Source organism: Buteo buteo, chromosome 17 (assembly GCF_964188355.1).
Source record: "Buteo buteo chromosome 17, bButBut1.hap1.1, whole genome shotgun sequence".
Classification (NCBI taxonomy): Eukaryota; Metazoa; Chordata; class Aves; order Accipitriformes; family Accipitridae; genus Buteo; species Buteo buteo.
The window spans coordinates 1,437,830-1,456,652 of NC_134187.1; the positions used below are offsets into that span (position 1 = coordinate 1,437,830).

An 18,823-nucleotide genomic window follows, 5' to 3' on the forward strand; every position below is an offset into this window, starting at 1 on the left:
AGGAGGGATGCAGACAGACAAACCGCAAAGCCCCAGCTGAAAATAGTTGAGGGCTGGGGAGAATTTAGCCGAGGGGGGAAATACCAAGCGTGTTTGCCCAAATCCTGACGCTGTCCTGGACGTCTGTTTGTAACGGCTGTTGAGGCCGGGAGAAGGGCCGGGAGCTCAGGGGAAGGGGGCTGCAGGCAGGGGCTGAGCCCTGACACCACGGGGATGGGCCACGGGGCAGAGGCAGCGAGATGCCGTACGAACCCGCACCCTACGGACCACGGGGAGAGCCGAGGCGCTCGGGTCACTTTGTGCTTTATTTCTCAACGTTACAAAGCAGAAGGCAATTTCTCAGGCAGTATTCATTATTATTAGTGCATTGAAACCTCCACACCAAAACTAACCACGCGGCACGAGTGGCCACAACCTGGGACCCAAACCCCCAAGTGAGGGAAGCCCCTGGGATGGGGGGATAGGGCAGCCCCAATGCAGCCCCTGCCATGGCACGAGGATGGGTCCAACCCCAAACCATCTCCCAACACCCCAGGACCCCCACAAGAGCTCACTGGGACCCTTTTAGCTGCACAAAGTAGGGGTGATGCTTTGTGCTACCCTCCTCCCAGCCCCAGCTCACCCATCGCTTCCACCCATCAACCCCCTCAAAATACAAATCAAGCCCTAAAGGTAAAAATCCAACCCTAAAGGTAAAAATCCAACCCTAAAGGCTAAAAAAAAAATTAAAAAATCAAACCCTAAAGGCACAATCATCCCAGGAAGGAGGGAAGGCACAGGGTAGGGCCCCCCGCTCACAGCCTGGCGATCTTGGGCAAGGGGGTGTCGGGGGGGAGCCCCTCCAGCCACTCCACCAGGATCCTGTTCAGCACCGCCGGCCTGGGGGGAACGGCACAAAGCTGGGGTGGGATCTGGCTTCCCCCCCCCGGAGAAGAGGGAGCCCGGCTCCGACGGAGCGAGGCCGTGCACGCCGGGACCGCGGTACCTCTCCATCTGCGTCCAGTGCCCGCACTCCTCGATGTGCTCCCGGCGCAGCTGCGGGATCTACGGAGGGATGTGCCAGAGCGGACAGGGGTGGGTTTGTGCCCGGATCCGGCACGCTGGGCACCAGGAGCCCACCCCGGGCTGCCCCTGCATCCCCAGCTCTTCACTTTGGCCGAAGCGAATCCCCTCCTGCCTGCTGCAGGCAGGAGAGAAGGCAAATGCCCCCCTCCACATCAGCCTGCCCCCCCTTATCAAGTGATGTCCCCGTATCTGGGCCAAATCCAGTCCATCCCGGCATGACGGACCTGCCCCGGGGCTCTCCCGCGGTAGGATTTTATGGAAGCGGGATGGCTTCGGTGCACGCCGGTCCTGGGCAGGGGCAGGACTGGGGTGGGATGGGACCACGCTGCCTTACCCACTCCTCCATGCCCTTGCTCATGCTGGGATGGAGCACCACATCCTTCCCGGCCGTGACCATCAGGGCTGGCATCGTGATCTGCAGGGGACACAGGTGACAAGGCGCAGAAGGCGTTGGGTCTGCAAATGCTCCCCACGGGGCAGGATCAGTCCCCACCTTCCTGTCCTTGGCAGAGAGAGCCCAGCGCCAGTTGGGTCGCATGTTGCGGTACCAGTTCAGGGGGCCACTGGGAGAGAGGGGAACGGGGTGCAGATGCTGGGACTCAGCTCCTGCCGACACCACCGCAGGGACCATCCCACCGCCCACGGCACGGCCGGCACGGGAAGAGCCTGCAAGGGAAAAGCAGCCTCCCCCCGGCAGCCTCGCACCGTCGTGGGGTTATAAAGCAAGGCCAAGGTGGGTTTGGGGGTCCCCCCTTCTGCAGGGGGTACGCCACCCGCCCCCCGGGCTCCTGCCCCTACCTGAAGCCGGATTTCTCGAAGCGCTGGATGTAGTATTGCAGCTCAGGGCCGGCCAGGATCTTGCTGGCGGGGGGGGTTTCTGGGAAGCCCACCAGCAGCCCCCCTGCAAGAAAAGGCAGAGCACTGCCCACCTGCAGCACCCCCCCAGCCGCAGCACCCCCCCACCCGCAGCCAGGTCTCCCCGCAACTTTACCTCGCTCCCGGACCCTGTGGAAGTTGAGCGCGACGGGCAGGCGATCCTGCGGGGAGAGAGGGGACCGAGGGCAGGCAGGCAGCGGCACCGTGCCCGGGGGGGAACCCCAATCCCGGGGGGGCTCCCCGGGACTGCCAGGCAGACTTGGGGCTCCTCGCTGGGAGCCGGCACCGAGCATCACTGCATCCCAAGGGATGCAGGAACCGACCACGCAGCGCTGGGCTGCGGAGCTGGGAGCCGGCACCGAGCATCACCGCATCCTCACGGATGCAGGAATTGACCACGCAGCCCCGGGCTGCGGATCCAGGCGCAGCCGGCAGAAGGATGCCGCCGGCAAGGCACGGCCTCCCGTACACTCCCGGGGCGCTGTTATTTTAAACCGCAAAGGCTTTCACCCTGAAGCGAGACATTAACATTTGCAGGGGTTAAGGAAGCCAGCGGCACTGGCACGGCGAGGGCAGAGGGAGAGCAGGAGCCCCTGCCAGCTGTGCCTTGCTCCAAGCCCAGCACCAGACAGGCCACGCTGTTCCCCAAGCAAGGCTGCCTCTCCCCAGGCAGCACAGCTTTCTAAAGGTCTTCTCAAACCCTACTTGGGGTCAGCTTTGAGTCCTAAAGAGGTGCGGGCCTTGCACCGCTGCTTACAAGGATGCGTTCACTCTGGTCCCTACTGATGCAGACCGAATGCAGACTTTGCCACAGACAGGCAGCAAAAGGACAGCAGACACGGGGTGGAACGTGGCTGAGGGTCGCTGTGGGCTACTGCAAAGCCACCCCCGAAGCTTTGGGTTCCTGGCACGGGCAAGGTGGAAGGAGAGAGGGTGCCGCAGGCAGAGCCCCAACAAGTCTAGCAGGGCTCGGAGAGGACATCAGGCTGTGAAGCCCTCTGCTCCCACCCCAGGTCCGCCCTCAGCCCCACTCCTACCTCCCGGCGCGTGGAGCGGATCAGGACCTTCAGGGTCCGGCCGATGTCCTTCTCGAGCTCTGCCTCTGCGACACCCTGCACGGGGGGAGGAAGCACCGCGGGTGATGCCAACCCTCCCCAGGGACCCAACCCACCCCGGGGCCGGATCCTGCCCCCCATCGGGGCTCGGCTGGAGGCCGGGGATGGTTTTTTGCAGAGTTCAGCACGGGAACAAGGTCTGGCAAGGGCGACCGCAAGCCATTTGCGGCTGGGGTGATGGCGAGAGCCCCACGGCGTGGCACCCCGGCTATGGGGCAGGCGATGCCCAGCCATGAGCTGGGGACCCCAACGTGTGCACACCCCCATACTTGGGAGGGGGGGTTTAAGCCCCAAAATAGGGGTGGAGGATAAAAATTGTGGTCCTGGACTCACCGGCTCCTGGAAATACAACTGGTAATCAAAGGTGGGGTAGGTTTTAATCTTCTCCACGATGTCCACAGCGGGGTCGGCGGGTCGGTACGGGGTGTTCAGCGAGGCGACAGCTCTGGGACATCATGGAGGGGGACAGAATCAGCATCGCACCCAGATTTGGGGTGCCCCGTGCGAGCTGGGGCTTCGCTGTAGGGACAGGACAGGACCTGGGGCAGGGGTACGGCCAGTCCCCAAGGACCCACCTCACCCTCTCGGGGTAGAAGAGAGCCATGTTCCACACCACGGCACCGCCCCAGTCGTGGCCGACCAGCACGGTCTGTGGGATGCCCTGCGGGGAAGGGGGACGTCAGCCTGTGCCCCCACGGCTGCATCCCAAAAGCAGCACCCGAGAGGTGATTTGCCTTCCTCTGAAGCAGCAAAGGGATCAGAAGAACGTAATATTTCCTTTTTTTTTTTCCTCTTATGTGTTTTTTTCCTTTTTTTCCCCCAAGGAAGAAGCGTTACCTGATCCCCCCGGAGCAATTTGCTCTGACTTAATTAAACATTTCAAGTACCTGGGCCCTCCAGAGGAAAGGGGTTTGACATTATCCACCGAAAACACATCTCAAGGCTGCTCGTCCCCTGGGATCACCCGTACGGGTGCGATCATTGCACAGGGTGACAGCAAGGGGAACGTCGGTATCAGCACAGCCAAAGAAATCCCCAGCCCCTCTGGGAAGGGGCTCACAGCACCCCCCGGGGCCAGACGGATCCTGCCCAGAGCCGGGCACACGCCGAGCTCACTGTTCCCCCCCTGCTCCATCCCATTTTCCTGACCCCTCTGGGCACCTACAAATAAATCCAATTAAAACCCGCGCTCCTGACAATGTAGCAGCTGGTTCATAATTAGCTGATATTTAGAAGCGTAATTAAAATACCCTCCCGGCAGCCGTGGCTCAGGGCTGGCTGTGTGCCGGCGAGCCCTGCTCGCTGCCATCCGACGGCGTCAAACCCAGCGTCTGACACCCCCCCCCCAAGGGGGGGAAGAGAATTTGGGGGGGTTCCCAGCATCTCCCACCTCCGCTGTGGGGCTGAGTGGGTCCCCTGGGTGCTGATGGGTTTCATCCCACCATCCCTGGTCATCACCATGCCGGCTCCTGGACCACTCTGCCTCTTCTGCATCCCAGAAATGGGCTCAAACAATATATGAAGCTTCACGAAGTCATTTATCTCCCCCAAAATCTCCCAGGTTGTGCCAGGAGAGGGAGAAGGAGCCGCCCCGGGGGGCAGAGGAGCAGGATGGGCCCCGACAGTAGCAGAGGAACAGGGAAAACCAAAGTCCCATCCATACAGGGTGCCGCGACCTCACATCCCATCTACTGAGCTCACCCTGAAGCAAAACGGGCACTGACCCTCTTGCCAGGCTGCGTATCGACGGGCACCTTTCTATCTATTTTCCTTATCATTTTTAATCCAGCGTGAAGGCAATTCCCCAGCCAAAACAATCTCGGTGATTTATCATCGCTTGCTTGGCACCAAACCGGAGCCGCAGCCCTGCGGCGCCTGGCTTGGTCCCCTCCCAAAAACCCATCCAGCTCCGATGCTGGCACAAAACCACCACCACTCCTCAAACAAGGAGCCCTTGCAAAACCTCAAGGGCTTTTTTTTCCCCCTTGTTTCTTGAGTTGTTCTGTTGGTTTTTTTTTTAGCACTGTGCTTTCTGAAGGACTCGTTCCCTTGGAAGCCATTTCGCAAGGAAAAAGCCCTGCAGATGTTTGCATTTGCGGGCTGTGCCTTCTTCCCCTCCACTTACATCTCTTTTAAAAGGCGCAGAAATCAACCCCATCCCCTCACCAGGATGGGAATTAAACCTGGAGCTCCCAAACCCAAGTGGATCAGATGCCAAGATGACACCGGATTCGAGCTGTGCCGAGGGGCAGCGTTGGTCCCCCGGCCACCCCAGCCACTTGGGAGCTGCCATGGTCGGGGTTTAAGGGGGATGGAGGGGATACAGCCCAGCATCCTTCTCCACGAGTTTCTCGCCTCATTACCAAAACCCAAACCAGGTGCCGCCAGCCCATCTCCCCACCCTCAGCAAGGACACAAAGTCCAGGAAAAGGTGACGCAGAGCTGGAGACCCTCCCAAGGATGAGTTCTCCCCACTGGCAATGGGTTGTATGAACATCCCCATCCTTTAAAATCCCATCCACGGAGAACACAAAGACGGGGCTTGGTGCTACCCCAAGGGTTTTGGACCAAAGTCACCGGGGAGTTCAGATAGCCCAGCATGGGAAGGAAGAGGTGAAGGGCAGCCGGGGGGACGTGCACCCAAACCTTGCCAAGAAGGAGGGACCCGTCGTGGGGGGCTCCTCACCAGTTTGTCCAGGAAAACCGCCAGGTCCTGGGGAAGGGAGGAGAGAAAGGGTCAGATCCTGCCCAGAACCATGCCTTAGCAGCCCACGCCACCCTCCACACCGCACTCATCCTGCCCATGTCCGTGCCCTGCAGCTCCTCACCTTGCATATCTGCTCCTGGGAATATTCTTTTATGTCTGCACAAAAGACATAACCGCCATCATTTTAACATCCACATGTTTCTACAGATGTGTTCTGCATCCACCTGAGCTGCTGGGGCTGCAGGAGGAACAGGACAGCTTCCACCCCGCCAGGAGAAAATTCCTCCACCCATCTCCTCCTGGGTCTTGGCTTCGGGCTTGGCAGCTCCAGCCCCGAACACCCTCGTCCCCCCTATGCCCCAGTTAAAACCAGCTCACCCGGCGGGGCCGTGGACTCCCCGTAGCCCTTCATCTCCAGAGCGATCACCCTGAAGCCGGCATCAGCCAAAGCTGGGATCTAGGAGGGAAAGCAGCAGCCTCCGAAGGATGCAGAGACCCCCAGACCCCCCCTCTCCCCTGGTGCCGGCACCCATCCTCCATCTGCCCAGCCCAGCACGCCTGGAGATGTCCCAGGAGGGCAGATGCGGGCTGGTGAGGCTGCAGGGTGGCGAACACTCCTGGGCCGTGTCCCGCGTCCCTCAAGGCTCAAGGCAGGGGGGTGGGACGGCCCCGGGAACCCCCGGGAGTGATGGCCAGGCACCCCCTCCACCATGCTCCGGCATCCCACCGCCAGCCCCCGTGGTCCACCCCCCTCCCCGTCCCCTCCATCACCTGGTAGCGCCAGGAGAGCCAGGACTCGGGGAAGCCGTGGCAGAGGCAGACGACGGGGCCGTGCCCCATTTCCACAAAGTGCAGCTGGACGCCGGGCTGGAAGGGACGGAGAGCCTCGCCGGCTGCGGGTGGCACGGCTTCACCCCCCAACTCTCCACCCGCCGCCGGTCACCAGGCGTGGGAGCTCACCCCCCGCCTCCAGTCCACCACCCCAGAGCCACGCCAGCACGTTTTAGCTCCTGGGGTGGATGGAGAAGACCTGAACGACGGGGCTGGTCAGCATTCCCCACCCAGAGCAGCCCACGCAGGAGGGTGGACAACCCAACAAGCCACCCCTGGGCTGGCACATCCTTGCACGGGGCTCAAGACCCTCCCCAAGCCCTGCCAAGACCGGGGACACCTTGTCACCGAGGCGGTCCCCTCCACCCTACCCGGATGGGCACGTATCCGTGGGTCACATCGGATGGATCACACGCAGTTGGCAGCGGCTCTTCTTGGGTGAGAAGCTGCGGGGTGAGGAGCACAGGGTGAGTCCCTGAGCAAGCCCGGAGCTCCACGGGACATCCCTGCCGCCCTGCTGCTGGTGGGACATCCGTGCGCTTGAGATGGACACGGCTCAGCAGGTCCACGGGATGAGGTTATCGGGGGGTGGGCAGAGTTTGCAGGAGATCACAGCCCCCATCCCATTCGTTTCCAAAGCCGCCCGCGAGTCCTGCACCAGCACCGCATCACGGCAAGACCCAGAAGCCCGAGCCCGTCCCTCCTGGCTCTGCAGAACTGGTCCAGGATCCCCAGAAGAGCAGGGGACAGAGAGGACCCAGACCACCACTACGTGCCTGGACACCCGAGAGCTCCTCTAGCTCCTTCAGGACGGTTTCGGTGTCCCTGACGAGGACGGTGGCCATGCCCATCTCCCGGGCCGGCTTCAAGTTCTCCCCGATGTCGTCCAGGAGGATGACCTGGAGGTAGACCAGCGAGAGCCGGGCTCAGCGCCCCGGGCAAGGGCAGCCGCTGGACTTTGGGTGCCCGGAGGGACCCCTCTGTTCCCTGTGTTTTGGGGGTGATGGTTGTACCTCCTGCGGTTTTGCCCGCAGCGCATCCAGGGCGTAGGTGTAGATCTGGGGATCTGGCTTCCGCGCTCCGAGCCGGCAGGACTCGATCACCAGGTCGAAGTGACGGTGCAGCAGGTTCATCAGCGTGGCCGTGAAGAGCCGCCCCGCGCTGTCGTCCACCCAGTTGTTGGTGAGGACACAGGTCTTAAATCCTAGGAGAGGGCAGAGCAGGGAGTGCTGGTTTTCTCACTCCAGCTCTCCCACAAGCGTCTGATTTCACCTCCCCTCCCCAGCCGCGTTTCTCAGACCTTACCAACCTAAAATTTCTGATTTACAAGGCTCTGTCTGGACCAGGATAAGCCCGATAGGAGATAAAAGGATGCTCAGCAGGAGCTTATGCCCAATTTGCACTTCCAGGAAGGCTCAATCCTCCCAACACAAGCTGGATGTGAGCCGGAGCTTGGGCACGCCAAGGTGCTGAGGACTGAGCCAATGGACCGGCCACGGCACAGGGCGAAGAGCTACGGCATCCTGCTAATTGCTGGCTGGGTGATAACACGTCTGATGGATTTGGTAGCAGGGCTCAGAATATTCAGTTAGAGGACGCTGAGAGGTGACATCAGGAGAGTCCTTGGATGATGATGAGGGACCAAGCAGGGACCCCATGGTGGGACCGACCAGGGACCCCCGTGGCACCTGCTTGGGAGGGGAGCAGCACCCTTACTCCAGCACCCCTTGCCTAAAAGCCCCCCAGCACCCACCGTTCCTGCGCAGCACCCTCGCTGCCCGCAGAAGGGGGGCATTGACGGTCCCCTCGGCTGCCATCTCCTCGAAGGCTCGGGCGACGGAGAAGGTGGGCGGCAGGACGATGCCCGAGGCGGAGGCGTGCTGCCTGCAGCCCTCTTCCATCTCCGAAAAGAGCTGGAAAACACCCGCGCAGTCGTTCAATTGACCCCCCCAAGAAAGAAAAGGCAGCCCACCCTGGAGCCTGCTCCCCTCGGCTCCTTCCCGAGCCCCATCCGAGGCACCGGCGATGCTCCACGACTGGTACCCGTGGGCTCACCTGGGACAGGGTGATCTGTCCCCTCATGGCTTTGGCATAAGGACTGTCGGATCCGCCGGCAAACATGACGTTTTGGAAGAAATTCCTGCGAGGCAAAGGAGGAGAGGTCAGCTGGGGGGGGGGACATGACATAACAGCCCGATACCGGAGGGGTGCTGGGGTGCACTACTGGGAGAAGGATGCTCTGTGCCTCCAGCCTCCATCATCACCCAGGACCAGAGCATCACTTCATTACACGACCAGGAGATCGCTAGCCATTTATTTCTGCTGGCAGCTCAATTACTTCGCCCTGCAGATAGACGAGCAGGGAGCTTTGCCAGGAATAAAAAAATAATGCAAAGAGCAAGGTATTTTGTAAGTTGTAGCTCAGGGAAAATAATTTGCCCCTATCACAAGATCACAAAAGGCTTTCTCGGGCGGCAATAAAACAAGATTACAGCGACTGGCTTTAGGACAAAGCTGTCCTCCGAGTCAATAAAAATGCAGCTCAGTTAAAAATAAAGCAGCTTTACCTGTTCCAGCAGGATTGCTGTCATTATTTTTTTTTTAATATAAAGCGAAGCAAAAATATGTTTGATGGCCTGATAATCTGGGAATTTATTGCTCCATCTGCTCCACATCCTCCAGCATTTAGTTTGGGGTTTTTTTTGAACTCCCTGCTTTTTTTTAACACCCACACGCTGCTGGGAGATCCCAGCGTTTTCGGGGATGCAAACAGACAGAACCTGCTTGGCTCCTGTTTGAGAGCTTTTGGGATTACTAATTCCCAGGTACCCCGTGTTAAATGGGCCAAAGGGTTCGCTAGGACTTGCGAGGCTCTTTGGGACCTGCTTTGGGTCTCATCGGCTCCAGCTCATGCACTGAGTTGTGTCGGGTCTCAGCGCTGGGGCAAGGATGGGCTTGATTAATTATCCTGCTTATTTAATAATTAGTTGCTCTTCTTACTGCTGCTGCCAGCGTCCCCTATGGCAATCCTGCCTCTTTGGGGGTTACTTTTAACCACTGACCCGCCCCCCACATCCAGGAGAGGCCACCCTGCCTTCTCCCCCCAGCCTGCACCCCACATCCAGGACAGGACCCTCCCCAGCCTGCACCCCACGCCCAGGCCTGCGGGTCCCCAGCCCGTGCCCCACACACACAGAGGGACCCCAGCTCGCCCCCCACGTCCCGGACCGGGTGCCCCCAGCCCCGTCCTCCTGCTACGGGGGCCCCAGCCGCGCAAACCACGCGCGGGCGGCGGCCGCACACACAGTATTGTCGCCTCGTCTCTACGTGTCTCCGGCCAAGCGGCGATGTGCCGAAGCGCGGGCGGACGAGTGCCGCCGGGCCGGGCCGGGCCGGGCCGGGCCGTACCTGGGCAGAGCGCAGTCCCGCTCGCAGGAGCCCAGGAACTGCTGCAGGCCGGGCCGAAAGAGCACGCCGCCAAGGTCGAACAACACGGCCCGCCGCGCCATGGCCGCCCCACCGCCGCCGGTACCCGGACTCGAACCCGCGACCCCAGAGACCCCAACGCCGCCAGCGCTGCGGCCCTTCCGTCGCGCTACAGGCCCCGCCCCCGCGGCCTCGCCCCGCCCCCTGTCCGGGCGCCGCGCTGGGTCCTAGCGCCGCCGTCTAGCGCCCGTCACGGAGGGTGTCCCTCCGGGGACTCTGCAGCTGCTCGCCCAGGTTTTGCCCAAAATCGCGTTTTCTCCCATTAACGGGGAGCCCGGGCTTCTCCTCAGCTCCACAGGGTGCAGCAGCACCCGCTCACCCGACCTGCCTGCCCCCAACTCCGGGGGGCATAATGGTGCTGGAAGCGGGAAGGGGCAGGGGGTGCGCAGGCAGGACTGGCCACGTGCTGCAGGCGTGCACACGCGTGTGCACACACGTGTACACACGCACACGTTCACATGCACACGCCTGCATACATGCAGGAACACGTGCACATCTACATGCACATACATGCCCGCCCACACGCACATGTGCACACTTACATGCATGCACACATATATGTACGCGTGCACACACAAAAATGCGTGCGCACAAGCATGCACATAAACACACACATGCAGGCGTGTGTGCACACATGCATACACACGCGTGCACAGGTGCACATACATGCACACACACGTGTGCATATGCAAAACACATGTGTGCGTGCTGAACATGCGTGCACACCACCAGGCACGTTGCTGAGGATATGTGTGCACCGTTAAGCATGTGTGTGCGTCTCCAAGCACGTGTGTGCACGCTGAGGCTGTACGAGCACTGCCAGGCATGTGTGTGCACACTCAGCACGCGTGTGCACTGCCAAGCACGCGTGTGCGCTGCTGAGCACGAGTGTGCACCACCAGGCAACTGCGTGGGCGCCGAGCACGTACGTGCGTGCTCAGCACACGCCTGCATGCCAAGCACATACGTGCACACGCGTGTATGCCGCCTGGCCATTTCAGCAACCATGAACCCCCCCAGAGAGGCAGCCTTGGGGGGGGATGCGTGACCCCTTGCACACCCCGAACCAGCCCTGGTGTGCTCAGTGCCAGACACGCCGTGGCCGTGGCCGTGCGTGTGCGTGTGCGTGTGCGTGTGCGTGTGCGTGGGCCGGCCCCGCCTCGGGGAGCCGCCGGCAGTGCCGTGGCGGGACGGCCGCGTCGCCGAGCGGTGAGCGGGGCGGGGGGGACCGGGAGGGATCGGCAGCGGTTTCACGGGCAATCCCAACCCCCTGCCTCAGTTTCCCCACCTGCAAAACTAAAGGTGGGATGCTGGCTCGGCCATAGCTCGGGAGCTGGGGGGGCGCGGGGGGGGATATAACTGCACCCCTGCCCAGTGCAGCAGAGCTGGGGGGCTGCTCTTGCTGGGGTGGCTATTGGGGAGGGGGCAGAGTTATTTTAGGGGGGCTCAAGCCCAGACGAGCCACGCATTTATGGGCAGCATCCCGCTCCTGGGGCTCGGTGTCCCCCATTCCTCGTCCCCAACCTCCCGCTGTCCCTGGGACCCCTGACGCGACCCCCCCAGCATCCTGCCAGGGTGGTCCAGCGGCGGGTGGGTGGATGAAACCCCCTTCCCTGATTTCTGACATGGCTCAGATCGCCGGCGGACGAAGGCTTTTCCTCCTCCCATCACGGCGGGGGCAGCTCCGGCACAGCTCCTCCGCTCACCCCAAAACGGGGGCCGGCAGCGGGACTGCAGCCCCCCGGCGTCCCAGCCGCCGTGACGCCAACCCCGGCTTCTCCCTGCTAAAAAGGTGGGAGCATTTTTGAGGGGAAAAAAGAAGGGGGAAAAGAAGAACTTTGCTGGCCTGTTGCTATTCCGGCGAGAAGAGCCGGGAGGAACAACCCAGCCTTGGTGCCAGCGAAATGCCAGCATGGCTACGCCTCTGAGACCCAGCCAACTCGTGGCAGGGCTGGGCCGCGGTGCCGCTGCGGTCTCCGCTGGGGGGGGTCCCCCAGCTGCCGCCCCCCCCCCCCCCCCTTCTTTTGGGGTCCTTTGCTCCAAAGCGAAACCCACCCACCCCTGCCAGGTGCTGGCCTGAGACCCGAGAAGCTCGTTGCACCCCAGGATGCCGGCAGGGAGCTGGGATGCCGACGGGAGCCCCCTTCCCTCTGCGGAGGGGCTCGGGGACGGCTGGGAGGATGCGGGGTGCCGGTGGGGACCCCCCTGAGCCCCCACGCCGTGCCGACAGCCTCTGGCACCCGCTCCCCCGGCCCCGGCGCCAAGACTTTCCGGTGGCGGTTTTGAAAGAGCCATATTGTCTGCCCCCCCCCCCCGGCGGCCTCCTGCTTTTCCATGGCTCCAGAGGGGGGTTTTGGGGGGGACGAGTAGGATCAGCCTCACCCCAGCCCTTCCAGCCCTCATCTTAACCCCTCCGTGCCTCAGTTTCCCCATCAATATGCTCAATGTGCTGCGCTGGGCGGGGGGGAGTGTGCAGAAAGGCTCCCCCTCCTTCCCGGGGGGGGGGTCCTCCATGGTGCAGGGATAGTAGGGTACGGCACCCCCAAATCCCAAAGCCTGGCAGCCAGATACGCATATGCATGGAAAAATAAGGGTGCTTGGGGGATTTTGCTGGTGTGAACTGGGGGGACACATACCCAAAAAGGGTCTCAGAGGGTGTCTCAGCTGCAGCCTCGACCCCCCCCCCCCCATTTCTCTTTGCTCCTGAAGGACACCATGGTCCCGGGGGGGCCTGGCTGGTGCCTGCTGGTGGGGCTCTGCGCCCTCGTCCCCCCCGCCACCACCCAGGGGGGACCAGAAGAGGACGTGACAGCCAGCGTCAGGACGGAGGAGTTGGGGTACCACCTCGCCCAGGATGGGGACCCCCTCCGGGACCCCCAGCGCTGCGGCATCACCTTCCACGCCCCCAGCCCTTGCAGCCCCCGTGGGCCACCCTCCTCTGCTTCCCGCGAGGAGCTGGATCACCTCAAGAACCTCTTGCAGGACACCAAGGCCAGCCTGAAGGACGTGGAGACGGCGGCCGCGCTGGAGGACAACCAGACCCGCTACCAGGACATCATCGCCGAGGCGCTGCCCGCCATCCACGGGGCCAACCTGGAATTTCAGGAGAGCCTGGATAACGTCCGCCGGGAGCTGGAGGCTCACGTGGCCGAGGCCGATCACCCACGGACGGCCGAGAAGAAGGAGAAGTAAGTGCCACGGGAGGGGGACGGACCGTGGGAGATGCTCCGTGGAGCTGATGCCCTGAAATCCGTGGGTGGGAGCCAGCCCCAGGCTGTAGACACCTGGGGGGGTCTGGGTGTCCCCAAGGGTCCCACAGCCTTCGTGGTGGCTCTCAGGTGACACGCGGGGTTTGGATGCTCAGCGAACCGCTGCCGTTAACATCCACGCGTGTGTCCCTGCCCCAAACCCACCGTAGCGGGACCAGTGAGGGGTCCTCCGAGGGTGGGGGGGGGTGCGATACCAGGAAGGGGGGGTCGTCACTCCTAAACCAGCGACCCAGCACAGCTGAGCCACGACGGGATGATGGAGCGGCGTTCGCCAGGATGGAGGAGTCGGGGGTACCCCCTCTCCCAGCTTGGGGACCCCCTCCAGGACCCCCGGTGCTGCAGCATCACCTTCCACACGCTGCGAGGAGCCCGGTAAGGACACGGGGGACGCTGAGCCCATCTCCCCGCCCCGCCAGGCTGCGGAAAGGTGTTCGCGTGGTGGCCCACATGCTACGGCTCACCGGCCGCCTGGCCCAGACCCTCGATGCCACCTCCCGCCGCCTCCACGCCGAGCTGAGCCGGCGCCTGCAGAGCTCGGCCGCCCACGCCGCCGCCAACGCCGAGCCCTAGGACGGCGGGGACGGGCTCCGCCGTCACCCCACGCATGGCCTCGCTTGCTGGTAGGACCCCAACCCGGCTCAGCACCACGGTTTTTGGGGGGTCCTGGCTCCTCTCCCCGACCCCGGGGAGCTGTGACTTTGCACGGGGGGGTTGCGGAGTTGGTCTGGGCGCCGGAGCCGGCGGTGCCGGCAGGGGACGGGAGGTTGTCGCCTGCTACGCGATGCCATCGTGCACGCGATGCCATCACACATGCGATGGCCGTAACCCCGGTCCCAAGTGTTCGATGCGTTTATCCCCCAGGAACTCTGCCGTCATATAGCAGAGCCTGGTGCCACTGCGTGTGCCCAGCCTCGTGTCCTGGGGGAAAAACCCCTCTGCGGGGAGTCTCCTTCCCATCCCCAGCAGACCTCTGCACCCCTTTCGTCCTCCCTGGAGGAACTTTATCCACACAGGCTCCCTTTTTTCACAGCTAGCCAGCCCCGTGTGCCAACAGCTAAGCCATCACACCCGAAGCCTTGCCTGAACCGGGCTCCGGCAGCTCCCCAGAGGGTCTTAAAAGTTAACCCCAGCTCTTTTGGGGTTTGGATGCATCTCGCCGGTGGTCCAGCAGCATCACCACATGCCTGGCACGGGCAGAGCCGCTGCCGGCTCCGGTTAAGCCTTTGCCCTTGGGAACAGCTCGTCCAGGCTTGGAAGAGCCTTTTTGCCCCTGGGGGGGTAAGGGGGGAGGCTGGGTCTGGAGCTGCAGGCAGGGTGGAGGGGATGGGGCTGCCCTGCCTGCACAGAGCAGGGCAGGCAGCGGGCGAACGGCTGGAGACGAAACCGCCTGGCAATAAATCGAAGCTGGCAACTCGAGTGCTCCCAACCCGCTGAGGTTTGGGCAGCGGGAAAAGAGCCGGAGGCAGAAAATCCCTCCCGTGTTTGTAAGCCCGGAGGTTCTCCCGGGAGGCTGGAGGGAACGGCCAGGGTCACCCCGGCACGTCGGGCTCGGGGCACCCCGCTACCCCCACGGTGCACCCTAAGGATGGGCAAGAGGCAGGAATACCCCCGGGCAGCGGCAGCGGCACTTCTGCAGGAGCTGCAGGCAGCGAAATAAAGATGCATTGCGCTCTGCCAGGCGTCAGCGTTATCTCCGTGTCTGTTTTCTCTCCATCCTCTGCTGTCTAAGGGAAAAGGAGGATGGATGAGGTTGTCTGCAGCATTAACTGTCCCTCCACCTCCAAAATAGTCCACCCTGATCGGGAACCCAGCGAAGGGGATGGACCCCCCAGCACCCACGATGTTTCCCACCCTTCCTCAGCCTTCAATCCACCATCCAGCAGTCAGCTCCGTTTTTTCCTCCCCAGAAAAATCAATGTTTGTCGTCTTTTTTTCCCTGATTAATTCATTATGGCCTTGCCCGACTCATCCTTCTCCCTAATTCCCTTCCTTCAGTGGGCCCGGATCGATCTCCGGGAGCAGCCCTTGCAATTTCCAGCTGCTCCCCATCCCTCTGGCATCCATCGCTCCATCCTCCCCCCCTCCCCATCTCCCCAGCTTCGGGGGTCCATCCAACACCAAACACTCCCTTCGGCCTCGCAGGCAGCCTCGGGACGTGGCCGTGGGCTGAGGGCTCTGCACCGTGGCACGGGGACGGGGCTTTGCATCGCACCGCTGGCTGCAGCGTGGTTCCCCGGGGTGGTGGAGGTTTGCCAGGGTGTTTTGATGCAATCGTGACATCGCTGATTAAAAAATGGAGTGGTTTGATGCAATCATGACGTCGATGAGACATCTGGATCACCCCGGCGTGATGTTTGCATCGGTGAGATGTTTGTGGCCGTGGGGCTGGAGAGGCGACAACCCACTATCTGCCTGGCTTTGGCATGGGCTGCTGCTGGGGTGGTGGGATGGCAGGGTACCGGCTCCGTGGTCCTCTTCCTTATGGATTTCTGGTATTCAGCATCCCAAGGATGGTAGGAAAGCCACATGGCTGCAGGCGGGATGGGGGTCCTGCAGCAGAGTGGGGGGAGCAGTAAATTTGGGTGCCCTCCGTGCCCGGGTCTGCCTCTTCATTTATCTCCCAAAGGAAAGGAAGCAAATCCTTGGGCAGGTCCCCCAGGGCTGGAAATTGCAGTCCTGGGCTTCGTTTGCAGGAAGGTTGCACATTAAATTTCCTAGCAGGAAGGAAGGAGAGAGGCTGCTCTGGGGAGAGGCTGGGTCTTCGCCGGGGGAAGCAGGGGGGGAGCTCTGGGTTTCCCATCCTCTTGCGGTCAGAGAACCACCTCTCCGGCCCGAAGTAGCCCTGTCCCCATCCCTGTCCCCGTGGGGACACCTGAGACAGGAGGGGGAAGGGGTCAGCAGGGGGGGGGTTGATGCTGGATGTTGCCCCGACTTTGCTTTCCCAATTTTGCAACCATTCCCTTGGCAGTGTTTTGGGGGGGGCAAGCGTGGGTTGAGGCAGGCGCCGTGTGGGGTCAACTCAAGACCTTGCACCCCGTTTTCCCCAGACCAGGGGACATCGCCGCTCCCTGGAGCTGCCCTGCAGCCCACAGGCAGGTTGGCACTAAACGCCCAGCCTGGGGCTGTGGGGCAAATGGGGAAACCCTGGTGTGGGGGGAACTGGGGCAAGCAGCCCCTTGCTTCCCCCCACTGGTACAAGAGCCTGGACCTTTGAAATGCCCCCTGCGATGCCCCCTGCAATACCTTGTGTGATGCCCCGTGCGATGCCCCGTGCAATGCCCTGCGATGCCCCCTGCAATACCCCCAAGCAATGTTTCCTGCACTGCCCCATTCTGTGCTCCGGCTCCACTTCTCCACAGCACTTTGGCTCCTGTTCTCCTTCCCTCTCCCTCCTCATCCTCACACATAAAGCCCAACACCCCCTTCCCTCTCCCCCAGCTTTAGTGGTGCCTTGGAAGAGACTGAGAAAACCCTGACAAATCCAGCCTTTTCCAACCCCGGGGAAGCTTTGGCAATGCACAGGGGGCAAGAAGGGCCAGGGGAGCCGATGCCCCCCCAGCCTTCCTCCCCGTCATCTCCCTGCCTCCCCTCCTTCCCTGCCTGGGCATGGCTTTCCCTCCTCCCCCAGCCCCTGTCGTCACCGTCACCGCTTCGAGTAAGAGCTGAGACATCCTTCGCCGGAGCCCAGTCCTTGCCGGAGCCCTCCGCAGCACAGCATCCCAACCCCGGCACTGCCGAGGAACGGGGAGCTTCGGAGACCCCTCCTTGCTCTCCCTGCAGCAGGTAAGGGGGTTCGTTGGGTCCGGGCTGGGTGGAAAGGAGAGAAGCTGTTCTTCCCTGCAAATATCCATGATTAAAGCTGTTTGCAGAGTGCCCAGGATGGTCGGGGAGCGATGGGGAGGCAGCGGCAGGGAAAGTTTCCCAGCTCTGCATGAAGTTACCATCTAAAAATGGAAAATCACCCACTGCCTGTCTTTAAAATCCAATAAATAAGTTAGTTATTCTCGCTGCCTCCCTGACTGCACATCGGGATGCCGAGAGCTTCGCCGGGCTCGCCGTGGTCGTGGGCATCCTCCGGTCCAGCCTTTAGCATCCGCACGGGGCAGGTTTCTGCATCCCTTCAGGAAAGTGGTTGGCAAGTACCAGCATTTTGCAGGCACGTAGGTGCCTCCCGGGGCATCTCTGCTGCAGGGTCAGCGTGCCTCAAACCGAGCGTTGTGCCACGGAGCAATGGGAAATCCGTCAGGGAAACGGTTTGGATGCAGGGAGGCAAGGCAGGGTTGTAGGTAAAGGTCGGGCAGGAGGGTAGGGCTGCCCGCCCCGCTGCCAGGCTCTGCCTGTGCGGTCTCCCACCCACGCAGCCCCCTGCCCGCTCACCTACCCATCCCCACTGCGACCCACGGGTGCATGTCCTGCGTGGGCTCCTCTACACCCGTGTGCGCCCCAAACCCCCTTCGCCCGTACAGGCGGTTTCAGGCACAGCTTTGCATCACCCAGGGCACCTCCTTCACCCCTCCAGTGTCTATCAGAGCTTTGGGGAAATCCCCACTCGTGAGACCCTATAACCAAGCCCAGAGTGGGAGTAGCTCCCCCAGCACCCCCCCGTACTCTGCAGTATATTTATATATCTCAGCCAGGAGAGGCACATCCATAATTTTCTCTCCAGCTCAGCACAGAGGCCAGTGTTTCTCCTCCCGTTCCCCCCCCCACTCCACCATCCTTGTATTAATCAATTGAAAATTGCACAGAAGACGATGATGAGTTCAGGAAGGCTTCATGATTTTACCGGGGCAGGTTGGAGTTTAAGCTAAAGGAGCTTCTTGTTTAGCAACATCAGTGCCGGACTGAGAGCCTCCTTCCCTTTGGGGATGAAAGCAGTTGCCTCCCGGAGAGGGGAGGCTGCTCCTGGAGGTACGGGTCAAGTGTGGAGGTGTCACCTTGTAAGCAGGAACAGATTTCGGGACCTCTGCAGAGCAAGTGATTTCCCCTTTTGCAGAGATTTGCCTTGTTGGGGAGGGGAACCAAACACATCCATGGATGGATGGATGGATGCATAAGTAGATGGATGCATGGATAGATGGATGAATGCATGCATGGATGGGTGAACAGATGCATGGATGGATGCATGGATGGATGAGGGTGGATGATGAAAGGGTGATCTCTCTTCTCAGAGGTGAGTGGTACTGGGGAAACCGGCCTCAGGAGCCCGTTCGGGGCAGTGCAGCCTCTTGGAGCAGCTGAGATGCTTCCCCCTCCCTCGCTCCCGGGGCATGAAGGAGCTTCGAGTCAGGGAGGGCAGAAGGATGGTTGAAACCAGTTATTTTCTGGTCACCCCAGTGAAAGTTGAAGCACTGGGCTCCATCTCTGCTATTAAATCACGCAGGGACAGACCTGGGCTCCCCATCGCTTTAACTCACGGGGTGCAGCTGCCTGGCTGTGACCGACGCTGCCCAGATTCACTCCCTGCCTGCCCG

The 18,823-nt window shown here is 61.8% G+C and overlaps 2 protein-coding genes across 3 annotated transcripts; one reads left to right on the forward strand and one right to left on the reverse strand.

The window, feature by feature from the left end:
- Window positions 1–292: 292 nt before the first annotated feature.
- Window positions 293–10,194, reverse strand: EPHX2 (epoxide hydrolase 2). 2 transcript variants are annotated; one of them, XM_075048863.1, is made up of 19 exons: window positions 10,003–10,194; window positions 8,650–8,734; window positions 8,348–8,507; window positions 7,608–7,798; window positions 7,371–7,493; window positions 6,966–7,040; window positions 6,535–6,630; window positions 6,142–6,220; window positions 5,885–5,919; window positions 5,743–5,769; window positions 3,632–3,717; window positions 3,390–3,501; window positions 2,979–3,053; window positions 2,057–2,102; window positions 1,864–1,966; window positions 1,559–1,628; window positions 1,400–1,480; window positions 986–1,044; window positions 293–879 (listed from the first exon to the last, which is right to left on the reverse strand). In XM_075048863.1, the coding sequence occupies exons 1-19, from the start codon at window positions 10,101–10,103 to the stop codon at window positions 795–797; spliced, it is 1,689 nt and encodes a 562-aa protein (XP_074904964.1). In that variant the 5' UTR covers window positions 10,104–10,194; the 3' UTR covers window positions 293–794. The 2 variants fall into 2 exon arrangements, with proteins under 2 accessions (XP_074904964.1, XP_074904966.1); XM_075048865.1 differs by lacking the exon at window positions 6,535–6,630.
- A 1,163-nt stretch (window positions 10,195–11,357) lies between these two features.
- Window positions 11,358–15,023, forward strand: LOC142041141 (uncharacterized). Its single transcript, XM_075049791.1, has 4 exons — window positions 11,358–11,382; window positions 12,790–13,268; window positions 13,766–13,969; window positions 14,380–15,023. The coding sequence occupies exons 2-3, from the start codon at window positions 12,796–12,798 to the stop codon at window positions 13,917–13,919; spliced, it is 627 nt and encodes a 208-aa protein (XP_074905892.1). The 5' UTR covers window positions 11,358–11,382; window positions 12,790–12,795; the 3' UTR covers window positions 13,920–13,969; window positions 14,380–15,023.
- The last annotated feature ends 3,800 nt before the right edge of the window (window positions 15,024–18,823 follow it).

Coding starts and splice junctions, on each gene's coding strand:
- EPHX2 (XM_075048863.1), bottom strand. CDS start 10,103: ATGGCGCGGCGGGCCGTGTTGTTCGACCTTGGCGGCGTGCTCTTTCGG. Junction 7,799..8,347: donor GAGGGTGCTGCGCAGGAACG/GTGGGTGCTGGG, acceptor GCCCTCTCCTAG/GATTTAAGACCTGTGTCCTC. Junction 6,221..6,534: donor GGCTCTCCTGGCGCTACCAG/GTGATGGAGGGG, acceptor TTTCCCTCCTAG/ATCCCAGCTTTGGCTGATGC.
- LOC142041141 (XM_075049791.1), top strand. CDS start 12,796: ATGGTCCCGGGGGGGCCTGGCTGGTGCCTGCTGGTGGGGCTCTGCGCC. Junction 13,269..13,765: donor ACGGCCGAGAAGAAGGAGAA/GTAAGTGCCACG, acceptor CCGCCCCGCCAG/GCTGCGGAAAGGTGTTCGCG.